Source organism: Heterodontus francisci, chromosome 7 (genome assembly GCF_036365525.1).
Source record: "Heterodontus francisci isolate sHetFra1 chromosome 7, sHetFra1.hap1, whole genome shotgun sequence".
Taxonomy (NCBI): domain Eukaryota; kingdom Metazoa; phylum Chordata; class Chondrichthyes; order Heterodontiformes; family Heterodontidae; genus Heterodontus; species Heterodontus francisci.
The window spans coordinates 49,904,752-49,924,906 of record NC_090377.1 but is presented as its reverse complement, the minus strand read 5'-3'; the positions used below and the strand labels follow the sequence as shown (position 1 = coordinate 49,924,906).

General features: G+C 42.3%; 2 protein-coding genes across 13 annotated transcripts in view; one reads left to right on the top strand and one right to left on the bottom strand.

The window, feature by feature from the left end:
• Positions 1 to 13,183, bottom strand: part of faima (Fas apoptotic inhibitory molecule a) — a 45,755-nt gene extending 32,572 nt beyond the window's left edge. The window contains exon 1 of the mRNA XM_068034493.1: positions 13,104 to 13,183. The gene's annotated coding sequence lies outside the window, so the exon portion shown is untranslated. The remainder of the gene's footprint in view (positions 1 to 13,103) is intronic.
• Positions 13,184 to 13,447: 264 nt separating this feature from the next.
• Positions 13,448 to 20,155, top strand: part of cep70 (centrosomal protein 70) — a 65,386-nt gene continuing 58,678 nt past the window's right edge. For 5 of the 12 annotated variants that reach the window (XM_068035158.1, XM_068035148.1, XM_068035147.1 and 2 more), the window contains exons 1-2: positions 13,448 to 13,546; positions 15,879 to 15,904. In XM_068035158.1, coding sequence (XP_067891259.1) covers positions 13,513 to 13,546; positions 15,879 to 15,904 — 60 coding nt within the window. In that variant the 5' untranslated portion in view covers positions 13,448 to 13,512. Of the gene's footprint in view, positions 13,547 to 13,727; positions 13,930 to 14,706; positions 14,766 to 15,878; positions 15,905 to 20,155 lie in introns of those variants that run through there. The other 7 variants (XM_068035152.1, XM_068035151.1, XM_068035149.1 and 4 more) reach the window with 7 other exon arrangements.

Genomic DNA, 20,155 nt, shown 5'->3' with positions numbered 1-20,155 from the left:
TATTTAATTTTGCAGAAGTTAATTATTAAAACTACTGCCATTCTCAGAAGCAATGCTAGGGCAGGTTGTAACTTTACATAAAATAACACAATGGTACAAGACTTCACTTTCATGAATTGTTCTAAAGCTTTCAAGGGGGCATCTCTGACAGTAATTTACATGAGGCTCTGGATTAAACAGTTGTTGCTGAGCACACCTGGTAAAATGGCCTGGACTTAAATGGAGAGAAGGAAGGTGGCTGACATGCTGCAAGTTGAGTTGTACTGCTCATCATGTCACTCAAGAGAAATTCAGAGTACCTACTGTACACCTAGCTAAAGCTAAAACTTAGACTTATCAGTTGTCTAATGATCAACTAATGTCATTTTCCCTCTTCCTTTAAAGGTAGGAAGAGGGGAGGCTAATGGGATCTATTAGGGGTTTAGATGCCTCTAAGATGAGCTCTCGGAGTACAGGTCCTGAGCCAATCTTGGTGGCAGACATTTTTGTCCAATAGTCAGGCCAAGCAAGTCTTCAACACTCCAAGAGCTGTTAATTATTGACCAGCTGACAGTCAGGGTCAAGGATGAGCACTCGAGAAGTAGAGCTTTGAACTTGGATTCTTCCATTAAACTGCAGGGAATCCTATAAACCACTGCTCTAACCTTAGCTGGAAAAGCAGAAGGAATCTTACCATTGCTCTGTGCTAATAACCTTCACAATTTAAGATGATTAAATTCCAATAGTAACCCTATGGGCATTTTGGGGTCCCATCGGCAATGGATCTTACGGACATAGACCCATATATTTTGGGCTTAGACAAGTAGGGTTGCTCTTGCTTAGGCAGGAAGAAACTATTTATGTGGATTGCACTATTTATGTGGATTTCATAGTTTTGCATAATACAGAAGAAAAAACCCTGCCGTTGTCTATTTTCATAAAACAAATTAGGTAAAATCACTGGTATGCCTCAACTGGAGTATTCAACACAATTCTGAGCACCACCTTTTAGGAAAGTGGTCAAGGCATTGGAGAAGGTACATAAGAGGTTTGCCAAGATGACACCGGAGATGGAATACTTCAATTACGTGGAGAATCTGTGATTGTTCTCTTTAGAGCATGGAGGGTTAAGGGAAGACCTCATAGAGGTATTCAAAGTTATGAGGAGCTTTGACAGAGCAAGTAAGGAGAAACAGTTTCCTCTGGCAAGTGGGCTAGTAAGCAGAGGGCATAGATTTAAAATAATTGTCAAAAGAACTAGAGGGGAAATGAGGAGACATTTTTTTCACACAGAGGGCGGTTATGACCTGGATTACACTAACTGAAAGAGTATGGAATAAGATTCCTTAGGGACTTTTAAAAGGCAATTAGGCATGCATCTGAAGAGAACTAATTTGCAGGGGTAAAAGCAGGGGTTTTGGAACTAAATAGGATAGCTCTTTCAAAGAGCCAGCAAGGGCACAATGGGCCATATGGTCCCCTTGTGGGCTGCAAGAGACTTTGTTGTATCCAATGCTCAAATTTACAAAGCCAAGTATCTCATACACTTTCTTTACTTTCTCAACATGCCCTGCCACCTTCAAGGATTTGTGAATATGCACTCCCAGGTCCCTCTGTTCATGCACTCCCCTCAAAATAGCACCATTTAAATTGTACTCTTCATGTTGTTCCTTCCAAAGTGCTTCAATTCATACCGATTTGCATTGAATTGCACCTTTCCACTTCACCAGGCTATGGCCTCCAGAAGTCTGTTACTATCCTGCTCACTATTTATTATTTTGCCAAGTTTTGTAACATCCGCAAACTTCGAAAAAGCATTTCCTATATCAAAATATAGGTCATTTATGTAGAACAGAAAAATCAATAGTTCTAATTCCGACACCTGGGAGATCCCACTGTACACTTTCCTCCAGTCAGAAAAACATCCATTCGCCACTACTCTCTGCCGCCCATCCTTTATCAAAAAATCATCGTCCCGTTAATACTATGTGCTTCTAGTGTTGTTTAGATTCCAGAGTTTCCATAAAGTTGCTATCATACAAAATTCTGGATGTAATGTACAAGAACAAGAACATTTTACATTTTTCTGAAAAGGAATAATAATGCTAATTATTTAAGTCCAATAATGAAGTCTAGCCAATGTAAGCCATCCATGTATACGAACATTAAAAATATAAACATTATTCATAATGTCAAATATAAAAAATTACAACACAAGTTCAAAGCTGAGCCATTAGTTTATTCCTGTTCCTGAATTTACAAAAGTTAAATTTTATGTTTGTGGCATGTTATATATTGCACAATTAGACTATAAAGTAGCTGCACATCTCAATTTGGCAGAAATGCCTACACAATTCTGAACACTACATCTTGATTGATAGCTAATCCAATAAAGATTCTAAAGGATAGACAAATAAATGCTCTTGCTGACATGTGACAGTTTAGACAAGCAAAGAAGATTGCAGCTGTCACTCCTACTCACCTAATGAAGTGATGACAAGTTTAAAAAAAATCAGCTTTGAACACTTAATAATTCTTTCAGATTACTGATTCCGAATGAGAATGGATTGAATAAATAAAATAAAAATAAGAACTTACATTTATATAGCATCTTTCAAAACTTCAGAATGTCTCAAAGTGCTTCACAGCCAATGAGTTACTTCTGAAGTCTCGTTGCTGTTGTTACATAGGCAAACTACTAGCTAGGACTCCACTCACTGGTCCAAATATTGTGTGTCATTCACAAGGAAATGTTAAATGTTTCCTATCCCCCTTTTTAAAGTTTTTTTTTTCAGAAGACTGGAAAGGATGAAATAGTTGTCAAAAGCTCAATCTTATGAATATGGGTCTGTCGCATGGATATCTAGATCAGGACATTCGTTTGGAATAGAAACAATTCAAGATATTGTGCCTTTAGCTGAAGGTAGCATTTTCTGTAGAACAAGGAAGGCCAAGAGGAGATATCATTGAGGTCTTTAAAACCATGAAGGGTTTTAATAGAGTGATTTGGTAAAAATAAACTATTTCCTCTACAGTGACAAGAGACTATGGTCCAGATTTTCAAAATGGAGGCAAGAAACAGGAGTCTTGTCTGGTTTTGGGCGTGAAACCTGCCTCCTCTGGGAAGCTGATTCAGATTGTAATTTTCAAGTGGAAAAGCCTTAATTGGTATGGAGACAGGTTTCCTGTCCTCAGAGCTAGCAGGATTGAAAATGGCAGTGGGTCAGATCAATTGTGGGGCTCATGTAGACATCTACGGCAGCCATCACTGAGGCTGCTGGTTGTCCTGAGGAAGATCCACAGCACCAGAGGGAAGTGAGATGTCACAGGGAAGCTGGAGGCCTGGCACTCGGGCAGGGTAGACCCTCGCTTCATCAATGCCCACCTGGATCAAATTCTGGAGGCTGTGACGGAGAGCAGGGAGGTCCTTTCCTGGAAGGGGGCAGGAGGAGGCCATCTTGGTGGGTAGCAGGGACACCTCTGTTCAATGTTATCCCTCTCTGCCCCCTCTTCCTCCTCCTCTATTACCTTCTGGTCCATTGCCCCCCCTCCCCCCCCCCCCCCATGAGCTGCCTCCTTCCATGTCCTCATTGGAAAGGTCCACACCTTTCTGGAGTGCCATATTATGGACAGCGCAGGAGACGTCAACAATGACGGAGACCCTTGCAAGAGGGCATTGGAGGGTGCCACCCAACCACTCCAGGCACCAGAATCACATCTTCAGAAACCTGATGGTCTGCTGAATGGTTGGTCTGCTGAGCAAGTGGCATGTTGTTTCACCTCTGTCTGGGGTTCCCCTACAGTGGTCAGTAGCCATCTCTTCGAGAGATTTCTCTTGTCCCCTTGTAGCACCCCCATCCACCAGCACTGCCCCCACCTCGCCACTGTGCTCCTCTGGCCTCCTGCTGTCCAGGAGGCTGCAACTGCTGAATTTCATCCCAGCTGCTCTGTCCAATGTCAGAATAGCCTGTTCCCATCTGAACTTCCTCAGCTGGGCTTTGTACATTGACTATGCCTTCCCCTGCCAACCCCAGCTGCCACAGTGATGCCAGCAGCCTCAGATCCCTTCCTGCTATTCACCACTGAGAAAACTCCAACTCTTCCAGCTGCAGCAATAGCTACACTGAGGTGGAACAGCTGAGCTTTATTTGCTGCCTTTGCTTTATTTTAATCAGCCCTTCCCATAGCCGTAATGGGTCTCTACACTGTTCACATCTTCACAACCCCGTCGTATTCCACCCCCCCCCCCCCCCACCTGACCCCGGTGTCTTCCCCGTTCTCAGCCTTTAAAAATCGTTCCCTGAAACTGACAAGCCTGTTAGTGTGCTCTTTAATGAGCTCAACAGGCAACTAATTGCATGCAGGCGCCAGACCTGTCCTCTCCCTGCTGGCTACACTTTAAAAATAGCATCGTGTTCTGGAAGAGGCAGGACCCAGTGCCGACCTCTGAGAACATGATAATCAAATTGCACTCTCAGACGTTCCTGCCCCCAGTGGGCTTTAAAAATCCTAACAATTTAAAATTGACACAAAGGTAAGAGGTTAGAGAAATTTCTTCATGCAGCATTTGCTGGAGCAGGTAATATTTTGTTACAGGAAGTGAAACAGGGACCATTACATCTTTTAAGGGGACGTTGGATAAATATTTGAAGCAAGTTAAAGTTGGGGAAGGGGGGTTATGGGAAAGACAGCAAGGCAGTGCAATTAGCTTTGAATCGCTCTAGCAAAAAGCACTGACATGATAGGCCAATTATAATAATTTCAGATAACATACAGTTGAACTGACCATACAGTTGAATCAGCATGTAGATATACACACATTTGCAATTCCTCTCACATTAAGTTTTAAAACCCTTGACCATATCGTGTGGTGCCCTTTTAAGTCAGAAGTTTCCCACAAAATAAAACTGACAAAACATTTCTTCCTACATGTAAGATTTGCTCAGAAAACATAAATAAACACTTTCGTTCACTAACTTGTGTACTACTTTGGTTAAACGTAGTTTTATTGCCATGGCCTATGCATCAGTGCCCAAATAGACTGATTCAACAAAACAAACGCAAAATGCAACTAGATTGCATAAAGTGAAGAAATTACATCAACTATCTGCTGTTGAATTATTAAATTAGAAGTCTGCGTTTTACATCACATTTTAAATTAACAAGTTTCAACAATAACGCAATTGCTGTGGCAGAAGTGACGGGTTTCATTCATTCACAGTGAAGTAAATAACTCTTTTAAAAATTCTACTTCAATATATTGCACTCTGGGGAAAACAGATATTGTATATATTGTTGTATGTTTTGGTCAGTCTGGCTCACAGGAATTTCTGAGGCTTTAGTAAGGTTGAACCATAACTGTTTATTACATTGCAGGAACTATACACACTGTACTTAAACAGGTCTAACTCCTCTGTTAGTCATGATGCTTCTTCTTCTTTAGTCTCCTTCACATGTGATGTCTTATATCATCACAGTGGGAGATGTTACTCACACTGTCCCAAACATTAACCCTTTCAAACCCTTATACTACATCTCCCCACAAGTCTACACAGACACACACACACACATTCATTTTTCATTTGCATATTACCTCACCTCTCCGCAAGTTTCTGACATCACAGATTCAAACTGTCAAGAGGCTTCACAACTCTCCCTGATCATGTTCTTGTCAGACTTGGAAGATCAGTAGCCTTTCTCTGAACTCATTTCTTGACTTGGACGGCCTTCACGGAAGTTTGTAGTATCTGGTGTTTTCTGAATTTCAGCATCAACATCTGGTTCATCCAAATGTATGAGTGATTGACATGTTCGATGAATAGAAATAAGAATTCTTCTATTTCTTCTTATCGTACCTTCTGAAGTATGTACTAACTAAGATCTCCGTTGATTTTCAGCTCTCTGGATGATCACTCCTTCTCTGCTTTGGTCTCATACCCATCCCTTTTCTCCTTCCATCAACTTGGGTAGGTTCCTGGTACGATATCTCCTGTTATAGATAAAAGTTTGTTGCTTTTGATGAGACTTTTCTCTGTCTTGAACTCTCTGATAATCCTGGACTTCTGGTCCTGGAAGTAATTTTGAGGAGAATAGGAAGTAGTGTTTTGAGTTTCCTTCCCATCAACAGTTCTGATGGTGCTAATCCACATTGCAATGGAATAGATCTGTAGTTTAGGAGTGCTGTTTGAAAATTTTTATTCTTCTTTAACAGTTCTGACTCCTCTTTCAGCTTCACCATTAGAATGAGGATATCTAGAGGATCTTGTAAGATGTACAAATCTACAGTTTTCCACTTAATGTGTGAAGTACTTGTTTGCAAATTGAGGACCATCACCTGACACAATTTGGATGCATTGCAAAGATCTCCTGTAAAACGTGAATGACTGTCTCAGTTGTCATTGTGTCCAAACGATTGACTTTGATCCACCTTGAAAAGTAATCGGTACCAATCAGGTAGGATTTCCCATCAAACATGAATAGATCCATCCCCAGACGCTTCCACAGTGTGGTTGGAAATTGGGTCGAGATAAGGGGTTCACTCTGGTCTGGTCTGTGCACTGTGCATACCTGGCAATTAGAAATAATTTCATCTATATCTCTCGATATTCCCAGCCACGACACGGATGACTGAGCCTACGTGCTGCAGTTCATGATACCCATGTGACCTGTGTGTATTTTCTCCAAGTTATCTGTCTGGAGTGAGATGGAATCTCCAGCCTCTCAGCATATACCAGCAAATCATCTACAATAATAAAATGCTTTCTGTACTCAAAGAAGATTTTCATCACCGTACCACTGGGGGACACTGCTGTGGCCAACCTTGCGTGCAATATTGGCAGATATGGATGCATTCCTCATCTTGCATCTAAGCATGACGAATTTTTTGGAGCTTTTTAGAGCTTGCTGGCTATCGTGATGCAGTGAACTGAGAACGTGATTCAATCTCATTAATGAAGTTAACATCCTGTTGTGTAGGATGGTCAACAGTAGCTTGGACAATGCATCTGCTGACATTTGCAGCTTGCCCTGTACATATGGTCATGATACTGTTTTTTGGGGGGGAAATATGCAGTGTGCCTTTAAGACAGAAAAGGATCAGTACTGCTTTGAAACAGCAAGATCAGAAGTTGCCAAGGAAAGTGCATCTTGGTTGTCCTGGATAATACAACCAGAGAGGGAGAACAAGCCAGCTTCAGAAGGTACATCTTGGTTGCCCCGGGCACAGCCATTCAGAAACCAGGGACAGGATGTACAATGTTGTGAGTGACATTTGAAAAACTGACTTTTGTTGAGACAGACTTCTAACAAACAGACACAGCTGGGCCAGCATGAACTGAAAAGAGATCACTGTTAATTTAAACTGAAGGAAGTGAATTTAGATTGACTACTTTTTTACCCCTCAAAATTCGAAAAGTTAAGCCAGATTGATTTCTTTTGAAAGTGGTTGGAAGTTGTTGATCTGCTGTGGTCATCGCTGGAAGGAAGAGGAGTTTGAAACTGCGGATGTTGGACTGGATTTCCTTACCTCATCGGACCCTGGAAGATTGCGAGTGGACTTTGAATCAGAGGCCTTATCGTCAGAAAGCATAAATCTGAATGGACTTGTATTTGATATTGTTAATACTACTTTTAAATGTTGTTTTATCTTAGTAGCGTTTAAGTTTTTTTTTTAGTTTTTCTAATAAACAGTTAATTTGTTGATATCTAAAGATACCTGGTTTGGTTTGCTTTTTTCGGGGATTAACAGATTTTTCAATTCGGCTGTGGCTTTCTTTAATTTGGAAAGTTTAAAGTGAAATGTTATGTGATCTGTGGAGTGACGGGACTGAATTGACAGTGTGTTGCTCTCACCGCAATCAGAATCATATATTTTGATTGGGGGCTTTGTTTTGAGCGGTCGTGCCATAACAATATACCGTTTCACACGTGAATCACATTAGCCTCAACCGGAATCTCTGGATTCTCAGAGGCATTGTTAAGAGTTCCTTTTCATCAAGTAAGGAAACTAGGGGTTTGTGATCTGTCTCTATGACAATCTTTAAGCCAATGATATAATCTGAAAACTTTTCGCAAGCCCACGTGACTGCAAGAGCTTCTTTCTCTATGATGGCGTACCTCGTCTCAGTCGATGCTTGAGACACATAATAAACTGGTCTACAACATCAATCTGGCTGTTCTTAAAAAAGGACCGCCTCCAACCCTGTAGATGAAGCATTTGCTGCAATTGTGGTTGGTAGTGAGGGGTTATAACGCGCTAAGGTATTTGGCGAAATCAACATTTTCTTGATCATTTGAAATGCCTGCTCCTGATGTGCATTCCAAACCATGCTTGAGCTTTCTTTACGAGTTGTCTTAAGGGTTCAGTAACTTGCGCTAGATTGGGCAGAAATTTTCCAGCTGATTAACTTTTCCAAGGAATTGCTGAAGATCTTGGACAGAAGTAGGAATTGGGAATTCACTAACAGATCTCGTTTTTTGCGGGTCTGCCATTATGGTCTTGCTATTAACAATGTGCCCTAGGAAACATACAGAAGTTTTTGAGAATTCACTTTTCATTAAGAGTAAGGCCTTCTTCTTGTGGATGATCCAAAATCACTCTAACCCTCAGGTCACGTTCTTTGACGGATTCGCCATCGACTAAGATGTCACCCATATCAAAGGCTGGCTACCCGACCCGAACCCGACGACATGTATCTGTTTCAGGTCGGGTCACACTTCCGGGTCTGGCATTCGGGCTTGGGTCAGGTCAGACCGGGTCGGTCACGCTCTATCACACCTCAGGTAAGTGGCTCCTCTGTTAACGTAAATTTTGGACTAGAAAGGTGGTTTTGTTAGTTATTTTAAGCTTGTGCAGATAACCAACAAAGTGAAAAACGGAAGGTGGGTTAACTGACGGTTGGGTCGGGTCGAGTCGGGTACGGGAAAAAAAAATGGAAGGACTGGGGCCGGGCCGGGCTTGGATGTGGTTCTTTCAGGCTCGGCTGGGGTTTCATTTGCAGACCCGAGCCAGTCTTTAGTCCATATGGCATATTAGTCATTTAAAGGCCCTGTAGAATATTCGACATACGGTTCCGTGGAATATTTCTGGTGCTGATGTTATGCCAAATGGTAAACAATTAAAGCAAAACCTTCCTAACGAATGATGAATGTTGTCAGTAACCTTGACTTCTTGTCCAAAGGAATTGCCAAAAACTATGTGTCGAGCTTTGTGAACATAATATTTTCAAAGTGATTACTGACAATGCAGCCAGCAGCTGACGTCAGAGTGTGCCAATCTGTGCACATGCGCAGAATGGCTCATACTCTCTGCGAATGCGCTGCGTTCCGCATTGCCAGGACTGATTGGCGCATGCGCAAATGACGTCATCGCCTAACGCAGGGAGAGAGTGAGGGTGGGGGTAGCGGGGAGAGAGCTTGGTGGTGGTGGTGGTGACGGGTGCGCTTTCCTCCCCCGCCCGCTCCCCCTCTCGCTCTTCCCTCCCCCCCACGCCCGCACTCCCCACCTCCCCCTTCCCACTCTCCTCTTCCCCCACCCGGCCCGCTCGCTCCCCCCCCCTCGCCAGCTCGCTCTCCAGCCCTCTCCACCCGCCAGCTCGTTCTTCCCCCCTCGCCAGCTCGCTCTCCAGCCCTCCCCACCCGCCCGCTCGCTCTTCCCCCCTCCCATCCCGCCCGCTCGCTCTCCCCCCCCCACCTGCTCCCTCTCTCCCTCCCCGGCCTACCTGCTCTCTCGCTCGCTCTCTCCCTCCTTGGCCCGCTCGCTCTCTCCTTCCGGCCTTTGTGTCCTGCCATGTGTTTAGGTTGTCTTCGTGTGATTGTTTGAGCAGCGCCATCTTTAGTCCTGGCAGCTGCCTGACGTTGCAGACTGTGACGTTTTAGTAGCACAGGCTGCATTTGCGCATTGCCAGTGCTGCACCACGTAGTGGTTGCATTGTCAACAAACGCAGCCTAATATTTTTAGATAACTTTGACAACCTTTCGTCTACTGAGGATGTAGGATTAATTTCTCATGCAACAGCCTTATTAAGTTGGGCTAAGTCTACACAAATGTGAAGAGTACAGTTAGGTTTAGGAAATGGAATCATTCCAGAGCACCACTCTGTTGGCTTTGTGACAGGGGAAATGACTCCCATCCTGGTCATCTCTTCTAGCTGAAGTTGGTCTTGCTTCATTCAACAATGTGGTATCTTCCTAGGCGCACAAAGACACAGGTTTAACATCTTTTCGCAACATAATGCTATATTCGGTCTTAAGTCATCCCAGACCAGTAAATAATTTCAGAAGTGACTCCTAGATTCTTGCTGCTTAATTTCTTCCACTTTCCGAATAAGATGAAGGTCTATACAAGCTCTTGATTCTGTAGAGTATACAGTGTTTCCAATATCTGCTTTCTCTTGTACTGAAGTGTTGCCTGTAGCTTTCCCTTTACTTTCAGTTCAATCCCTCCTGGACCGTATAACTGTTTGTTGGTTGCAGGCAATGCGTTGATAACCACAGTTCGTTGTCTGGAAAAACTGTTACGCTTACTCCAGTGTCTAGTTTAAAGTTAAAAGCAAAATACTGCAGATACTGGAAATCTGAAATAAAAACACAGAAAGTGCTGGAATTACGCAGCAGGTCAGGCAGCATCTGTGGAGAGAGGAGCAGAGTCAGGTTTTCAGGTCTGTGACCTTCCATTGGAACAGTTCTGATGAAAGGTCAGAGACCAGAAACATTAACTCTGCATGATTGGGGTCTTTGTTCTCACTAAGGAAGTTTTTGGATTTCTTTTTTGATGGAGATTGTTCAACTTCATTAATAATTCTACATTTGAAGACTTTTTCTTTAGAACCTTTGAAAGTAGAGGTTTTACTTTGGCACATCTTCCCAAAATGGCCAACTTTCTTGCAGTAAAAGCATTCTGCTTTGTTTTGACACGTTTATGCCGGTGGGTCTTTTTGGCACCACAGCATCTTGCACCTTCCCTCCCAAGTGTATCTTCTTTTCTGGTGCTTCTTTTACAGTTCTGCGTTTAAAGAACCATATGTTCATTGGAGGTTTTGTGAACCAAGGTTTTTCTTCATCACTCAGGATTGCTCTGTTCTGCTTACAGACTTCTGGTTGTCTCACCAGCTGTATTATTTTGTCTAGGGCAAGGTCTTCCTTAGATTACAATAAATCTTAAACGGATTCATTAGCAATATCTACTAAAATGCGGTCTTGAATTATTTCTGATTTTAGGTCTCCATTATTTGCATCCTTCAACTAGCCTGTAAAGGTCATGAATAAAAGCACCTATCAGTTCACCTGGTTTCGGGACTCTTCTGTTGAATTTGGCACTTTCTAGAATCTTATTGTTCCTCAGGTTGAAGTAATTATCAAAGACCTTTAGGACTTCATCAAACTTATCTGGCGTCTCATTAATGCCTTGCCTTGCAATAACATCATCTGCTATTGCTCTGATGGAGTACAGTAAAGTGTTGACTTGTTCTTATTCAGACTTGTTGTCTAATTGAGAAGCAATTGTGTACCTCAAAAATGTTTTTCTCCACAGTGACCAGTTTTGAGTTTGATTTCGTCCTTCCTGGTGTTCAAACCTTTCTGGTAGTGTAAATTTAAGATTCATGGCTTGTCTAAACTTTCTGGGTAGTTTTCTTTTTATTTTAAATTTTTCATCCTGTACTGATAGTTTCCCACACTTTTCAGTCTCGCGGTCGCCTCATGCAATGGTGCCGACCTCGGATCCACCCTTGTTAAGAATTTTTGGTTTTTCCTGTTGCTGCCTACTTATAGTGTGCTGTTGGAAAACATTTTGTACCTTTTTTTAAAGGTTACTCACCAGATCCCCAACTGTTGCTTGACTCTCCGACTTGAAGCTTGCATCGCTGGATTGGGATTTTTTTTCACAGACCCACCATGCCTCTGTGGTGCTGCCTGAATGACTCGGCAAGCTGATTCCCCGACTCTCTGTTTTGCCCACAGAGCAGTTCTGGAGCTCTTCACAGCCTCTTCTCAAGTTCTGCAATGTTGGCGCTTCTTTTCAGGTCTGTTGTTTTTCAAAATTTTCTGGGTGTTGTATGGCAAGAACCACTGCTTGTTCACCGTTGCCACCATATTGTATGTTTGAGTTAGTCTGGCTTGCAGGGATTTTTGAAACTTTTTTGAACCATTATTGTTTATTACATTTCAGGAACTATATACACTTAAACATGTCTAACTCCTCTATTGGTCACGATGATTTTTCTTCTCAAGCCTTCTTCACATGTGATGTCTCACATTATCAAGTGGGAGATGTTACTCACACTGTCCCAAACATTAACCCTTTCAAACCCGTATACTACAAATATTTTGAGAGTGGATCACACAAGGCTCTTTCCAACACTTTACTAATGACAGATCATCGTTTTGGGCGAACGCATTCCACGGCGTTCAGAGCAATTAACAAATCAGTATTTACCAACCGTATTTCAGACAAGAATATAGACTAAAACCTGGAATACGTGGGTTGGCTTATGAGGTTGAACAGGCTAGGCTTGCATTCGCTGGAATTTAGAAGACTAAGAAGCGACTTGATTGAAACATATAAGATTCTGAGGGGTCTTGACAGGGTGTCTGTGGAAAGGATATTTCCTCTTGTGGGAGAATCTAGAACCAGGGGTCACTGTTTAAAAATAAGGGGTCACCCATTTAAGACAGAGATGAGGACAAATATTTTCTCAGAAGGTCATGAGTCTTTGGAATTCTCTTCCTTAAAATGTGGTGGTGCTGAGTCTTTGAATATTTTTAAGACAGAGGTAGATAGATTCTTGATAAGCAAGGGGGTGAAAGGTTATTGGGGGTAGGCGGGAATGTGGAGTTGAGGTTACAATCAGATCAGCCATGATCCTGTTGAATAGCGGAGCAGGCTTGAGGGGCTGAGTGGTCTACTTCTGCTCCTAATTTGTATGTAATAAAATCTAGATACAATTACAACCACAGAATATTGGTAGTTGGCTCAATAACCTTGGAATTTCATCATATTGGAAGGGTACATTACAACGAAATCTTATACGGCTGTTAAAAAAAATGTGAAAGTAGGAAGCAAAGGTTTAGTCACAGACTGACCGACAATGCTTTTAAAGGAGAATTAAATGCCGGCCGTTATTTACCAGCTTCGCGTTCCTCTGCGTCTGATGAGCACCGGCTGGTAACTATGGCAACTTCCAGCCACAATCCTCTTCGCAACAAAAGACCGTGTTCTTCACATAAATAAAGAAGCGAGACCCCCAGATCCCTTACTGATTTGCATTTGACACCTTGGGCAATAAGCGCAGGCCATCAAGACGATCTTGCACCCAGACACATCAACATCCTCCTTTCAGCTAACGAACCGCTGGGAAAATCCCGCAACCCCAGATCACGCGAGAGCACAGCAGCAAACCCCGCCCTCAGCTGATCCGAGTTAATTGATTGGCTCGTTTGTATTTGCGGAGCGGCTTCTTTTAGCCGGAGTTTTAACGCCGACGCTTAAATGGGACGTTGGCAACGGGAGTTAAACACGGGGGGTGGATGAGATAAATGGAACCGCTGGAAACGTTAAAGAAGTTAAACAGTGAGTACATACAGTCCCCAAATTATTAAATTATTTTCGATAATGCCAGAAATGGCCTCATTGTACACATCCACTTTTTTATTTTCCATTAATAGTTTTGTGCTGCTGCTTCGCTCTTCCACCCCCCCCCCCCCCCGCCCCGCTCACTTGCCGCGATGAGCGACTGCGGGTTTCGGGCGTGTTGGGGGGGGGCACTGGTTGTTTAGCAGTCAACACAACGGGTTAGTGTAATTGTTGTAGCCCTGACATGGTAAGCACAGTTTGATGGAGGGGCAGGTGGTTGTTCGGAGATAATACTGTCGTCTTACATCGCTTTCAACATTGACTGTTTTCTACACAGAGCCATTTGCAGTGAGACCCGAGTTACGGGTAGTTGGAAGTGGGTGAGTGAGGGATGGTAATTGTCTCGAAGGTTTTACGGTGGCGACTTGCACACTCTGTCCACAGATGCTGCCTGACCAGCTGAGTGTTTCCAGCATCTTCTGTTTTTATTTCTTTGTGTGCAGACTCTTGTTTGGTCTCCTGCTTTTCTGGTGTGATTTTTGTTTTACTAGCGCGACTATTCCTTTTTAGTTTAAGATTACCTGTACACCTGACAGCTCATTTATCTTTCCGACCAAACATGTATAATTAATCATATATAAGCCTACCTTATTAATTGATCAATACACTATATTTGAATCAAATAACTATTAAGTGATGAGCCAAGGTTTCTGGGGGTTTCTTAAGGTTGAAATGTCTGACCTGAAATTATTATTTTGATTCATCTTAATCGTAACTCCCATATCTTTGCATCTCCTGTGCAGTCCTGGTCAGGATACATTGAAGAGTTTGTGACCTGGTAATGCTTGCAAAATGTATTTCCTTTTGGAACATATTGTTTTTAAATAAAAGTGTACATTCCTAGGTGTTGCCTGTGCTTTTTACTTGTGATCTCGGCGACATTGGAAAACGCAATGCTAGGTTCCACGAGTTGGATGTCATCAGCGTACTACATCTAGTAACTTTCTCAATCCCTCCACCACCTTTCTGTCTTCACTGTCTTTGCTTTGCCATACTACCAGCCCAACATCCAGCCCTGAACAATTTCCTGTAATTAAATATTGGAAGACCGAAGCTTTGGTCTTTTGCTCAACTCATGAATTCTGTTCCTTTCCCAGGTCATAGTCTGAGGCTAAACCGGAGTGTTCGCAACCTTGGCATTCTGCTTGACCCTGAGGTGAGCTTCAGATCACACAATCGTTCCATCACCAAGACAGCCTACTTCCATTTCTAACAATGACCATCCCTTCCCCTTCCTACTGCTGAAAACCTCACCCATGTCTTTGTTACTTTTAGACTATTGCAGTGTTTTCCTGGCCAGACTCCCATTTTCCACTCTCCATTTACATGAATTCATCCAAAACTCTGTAGCCCGTATCCTTACTTGCACCAAGTCCCATTCACTCATCACTCCTTTGTTCGCTGTCCTGTATTGGCTCCTGGTGTGGCAAAGCCTCCATTAAAATTCTTGTCTTACTTTTCAAATCTGTAAGTGGCCTCATCCCTCTTTATCTCTGTAACCTCTTACAATCCTCTGAAATTTCTGTGCTGCTCCATTTCTGGTCTCTTGCACATCCCTGATTTCAATCCCTCTGCTGTTGGCGATTGTGCCTTCATCTGCTGAATCACTAAGCACTGGAATTTCCTCCCTTAGCCTCTCCAGCTCGATACTTCTTTACGAAGCTCCTTAAAGCCTACCTCCTGTCCTAATATTTTGGGGTTCAGTATCAAATTTCGTATGATAATTGTGAAGTGCCATGGAGCAATTTTCTATGTTAAAGATGCTGTGTAAGTGCAAGTTGTTGCCACTGCTGACCACAAAGAGTCTCTATTGATGTATTTTTTTTGGCTGGAACAGGAAGTACAGCAAGACAAAAAAAAACTCAGCTGATTGGTCACCACTCAATTCTGTTGGCAGATAAAAGAACAAAGCTTTTTACCCCCTCAAAGCAATGACAATGAGGCTAACACCACTTGTAAACACTCTGGTACAATTTAACCTTTTGATTTTTTCAGCATTAAGCATCTTTTCAAACTGCATGTTTTCCCCAAACTTGAATGTTTTATTTAAAGGAACAAGTCAGTGAATGGAAGCCAACAGATGCATAGAAGCCTACAACTGCATAAAAATTTTATGGTTATGTAACAAACATTGTGGATCCTCCTGAGAGATGTAATTTTATATGATTGTGAATGGTCTTGACTAAAATTAATTGCCAGCTCCACACTTTGAGGGAGTGGGGAGATTAAGTTACATTCCGTGTATGTGACATTTTGTTTCTTATTGCAGGGGTGGATAAAGATAATTTGGGACAGGTAAGTGCTGTTTAAATATTAATTATTAGAATTGTTTTTGAGTGGACAGTAATCCTATCACCAGTAAGTTATTTTCGGATGTAAATATTGCTGATGCAGGTTTGACCTATAACATGTTAATGTACTTAATTTTATGACTGCTTTGAGGCATAGTAATATTCTATTTTGGATCGTGCAGATTTTGTACTAATTTGGAGCAGTTTTAATTTGCTGCTTGAAATTTGGATATGGAGTATTTTAGTTAATTTTAGTAATATTTTAACTAATTTAAAATTAGCTAATGCTCCTCCACTGTATTATTCATTCAGTTCCCCATATAAGTATGTTTCTTTTCAGAGCTCACAAATATTTCTTGTAAACTTAAGCATACTAATAACTGCATGTTTCCAGTGACTTTCTCGCTCTTTAAGCACTATTGTAGAACTCACTTAGTTGGAAAATGGTCGTCCACTGTATTGTAATTCATTCTAGTTTACAATGCTGTTCAATTGTGCTGACTGTAAGTCACTTTCATAGGCATGTTTGCACCTTTTGAAATTTACTATTGTTTGCAAAATATCCAGGATAGTGAGCCAAAGGATGGGCAGTCTTTAACCACTGGGGAATGCACTTTTAATATCAAACTTAGTTGATGAATTTTCTTCTCAAAGAAATCTTTCCCACTAAAAGTCGCAGAAGTTATTTCTATAATATATTGGGCATTAACACAAATGTATTACAAAATATGTAAGGAATATTCTTATGATCTGAAACAGGACCAATCCTCAAGTGCATCTGTCTGTTTCATTAGTACCCTTGCTACAGTATAATATTGCTCTAAGCAGAATACTATATAGTTGGAAAGTGCAGTTCAAACTTTGATTTTAAGAGGAGCACAAAGTAATAGCTACTTTCAGTTAGAGAATTTTTAATCATGCTTTACCTCAGGAGGTGAAATGGATGAGATATAGTCTGATTGTACGATATCCTAAATAGAATTTCTTGTTCTTCAATGGCTAAGATCGCATAAGATCTTATGCTGTGTTCTTCAAATTTGGTACTAGCCTATCTTTAACACCATGTTTCTTTATTAGGGAAAATAAACTCTTCAGCTTCTTGCAAAAGGTTGTTTGGTAAATTGGCCATTATAAATTGCCCCTAGTATAGGTAGGTGGTAAGGAAATATAGGGACAGGTGGGGATGTGGTAGGAATATGGAATTAGTGGAGGATTAGTATAGATGGGTGGTTGATGGTCGGCACATACTCGGTGGGCCGAAGGGCCTGTTTCAGTGCTGTATCTCTAAAACAAAACAAAATAACTTGATGGGATTATCCAGCTGTGACTTTTAAACTGTTGTAGTAAATCACATTAATTTTGACATGTACATTGAAATAAGTTACATGTTTATCTATTTGAAAGCTAAAGGTGAGGTGAGCTTGGATCCTGTGATTTCTCCATTTGAGATCGGAATAAGAGAAGGAAAAAACTAGTGTTGTATTCTCTAAAGGTGCTTTGTATTACTATCAGGTCTTTTTTGATAGAGCTTTGTTTTGCTTAGACTGTGTTCCTGTCCTTTATTCCATGTGGCTTCACCAGAGGCTGGGAGTGGAGCTGGCAGCATAACCCTTTGTATACACTGTATTGTTTGCAGACTGCTAAGTGTGCCTTTCATGAACTCTGGATGTCCCAAAAGCTTTATTGCCAATGAAATACCTTTGAAGTTTAGTAACTGTTGTAAAATATGACAGCTAATTTACCCACAACAAGGTGACTCAATTTTTTTTAAAAATTTCTTCATGGGATGTGAGCATTGCTGGCAATGCCAGCATTTGTTGCCCATCCGTAATTGCCCTTGAGATGGTGGTGGTGAGCCACTTTCTTGAACCTCTGCAGTCCATGTGATGTAGGTGCACCCACAGTGCTGTTAATGGTAGTGACCTGATAATATATTGGTGATGTTAGTTAAGGGCTAAATGTTAGTTCGGACTCCTGTGTTTTGCTTTAATTAGTGCCTTTTGGGATCTTTTACATCCACCTGAGAGCATGTTTAATGTCTCGTCTGAAAGACAGCACCTCAAGCAGTCCAGCACACTCAGTGTTGCACTAGAGAATCAGCTAAGATTATGTGCACAAATCTCTGAAGAGGGGGGTAGGGCATTTGGAACCCATGACCTTCTGACTGTGTTGTCTGACGTGTAAAATGGAGGGAAGAAAAGCTTTGATTATTGATTTCTGCCCCTTCAGTAACCATTCTTTCAGCTCCTTTGCCAAAGGTGCATTGTGATTTCTTTGAAGTCTCCTATTTAATTTTGCTGTTTTGATGGTACAGTTGTGAACTCTTGGGGGAAAAAAAAGATTTTTTTTTTTTTATTAATCAGAAATGATTTTTGCACACAACTTGCTTCCATAGTTCTATTTTGTTAGACCATTATGACCAGTATCAAGTTTTATCCCTGTCAAGTCTGCTGGATACTCTCTTTATTCATTCGTTCGTAGAATGTGAGTGTTGCTGGCCAGGCCAGCATTTATTGCCCATCCCTAATTGCCCTTGAGAAGGTGGTGGTGAGCGGCTGCCTTGACCCGCTGCAGTCCTTGGGGTATAGGTAAACCAGCAATGCTGTTAGGAAGGGAGTTCCAAGATTTTGACCCAGTGACAGTGAAGGAATGACTATATAGTTCCAAATCAGGATGGTGTGTGACTTGGAGGGTGTAAAGGTGAGGCCTTGCCCCGGTACCCAAAAACGCCTCGAGAGTTGGGTGTCTTGTCCAAACGAGCGACCTTTATTATGAGCATGCAAGAAGTCCTAATCTCTCAAATGATCGTAGGGACTCTACTAATACAATGTTTGAGCAGTCAATTTATACAGTTACAGGAGGTTTACTTGACAAGCTGATCTTTAACGACACCATCATCCCATCTTACTCTCTTCCCTAATCTCCTCTTTCCTTGATCATATTATTCACCTCGTCAACCCCATGATTGGGTTATTCATGTGATTCCCTGTGTCTTTCCCCTTGACCTCATCTACCTCTTGATTAGATTATTCATGTGGTTCTCTGTGTGTCACAGACAAGCTTTTCAAGTTTCAGGGGCCTAAGCTTTACACCAAGTATCCCAAAATCCCCTTGGGCCAGTCTCCCCGACAGAGGGGAACTTGCAGGTACTAATGTTCCCATGCATCTGCTGCCCTTGTTCTTTTTGAGTTAGTAGAGGCCATGGGTTTGCAAGGTGCTGTCGAAGGAGCCTCGGTGAGTTGCTGCAGTGTATCTTGTATATGATGCACACTGCTGCCACAGTTCGTTGGTGGTGAAGGGAGTGAATGTTGAACCTGGTGGATGGGGTGCCAATCAAGCGGGTTGCTTTGTCTTGGATGGTGTCGAGCTTCTTGAGTGTTGGAGTTGCACCCATCCTGGCAAGTGGAGAGTATTCCATCATAATCCTGACTTGTGCCTTGTAGACTATGGACAGGCATTGGGGAGACAGGAGATGAATTACTCGCTGCAGAAGTCCCAGTCTCTGACCTGCTCTTGTAGTCACAGCATTTATGTGGCTGGCCCAGTTCAGTTCTGGTCAATGTTGACCCCCAGGATGTTGATAGTGGGGGATTCGTTGATGGTAATGCCATTGAACATCAAGGGAAGATAGTTAGATTCGCTCTTGTTTGAGATGGTCATTGCCTGGCACTTGTGTGGTGCGAATGTTACTTGCCACTTATCAGGCCAAGCCTGGATGCTGTCCAGGTCTTGCTGCATCTGGGCATAGGCTGTTTCAGTATCTGAGGAGTCGTGAATGGGACTGAACATTGTGCGAACGTCCCCACCTCTGACCTTATGATGGAGGGAAGGTCATTGATGGTTGGGCCTTGGACAGTACACTGAGTTACTCCTGCAGTGATGACCTGGGACTGAGCTGATTAACCTCCAACAACCATAACCATCTTTCTTTGTGCAATGTATGACTCCAGCCAGTGGAGAATTTTCTCCGATTCCCATTGACTCCAGTTTTGTTAGGGCTGCTTGATGCCATACTCAGTCAAATGCTGTCTTGATGTCAAGGGCAGTCACTCTCCCCTCACCTCAGGAGTTCAGCTCTTTTGTCCATGTTTGGACCAAGGCTGTAATGAGGTCAGGAGCTGAGTGGCCCTGGCAGAACCCAAATGCAGCGTCACTGCACAGGTTATTGCTGAGCAAGTGCTGCTTGATAGCACTGTCGATGACCCCTTCCATCACTTTGCTGACGATTGGGTAGTAATTGGCCAGGCTGGATTTG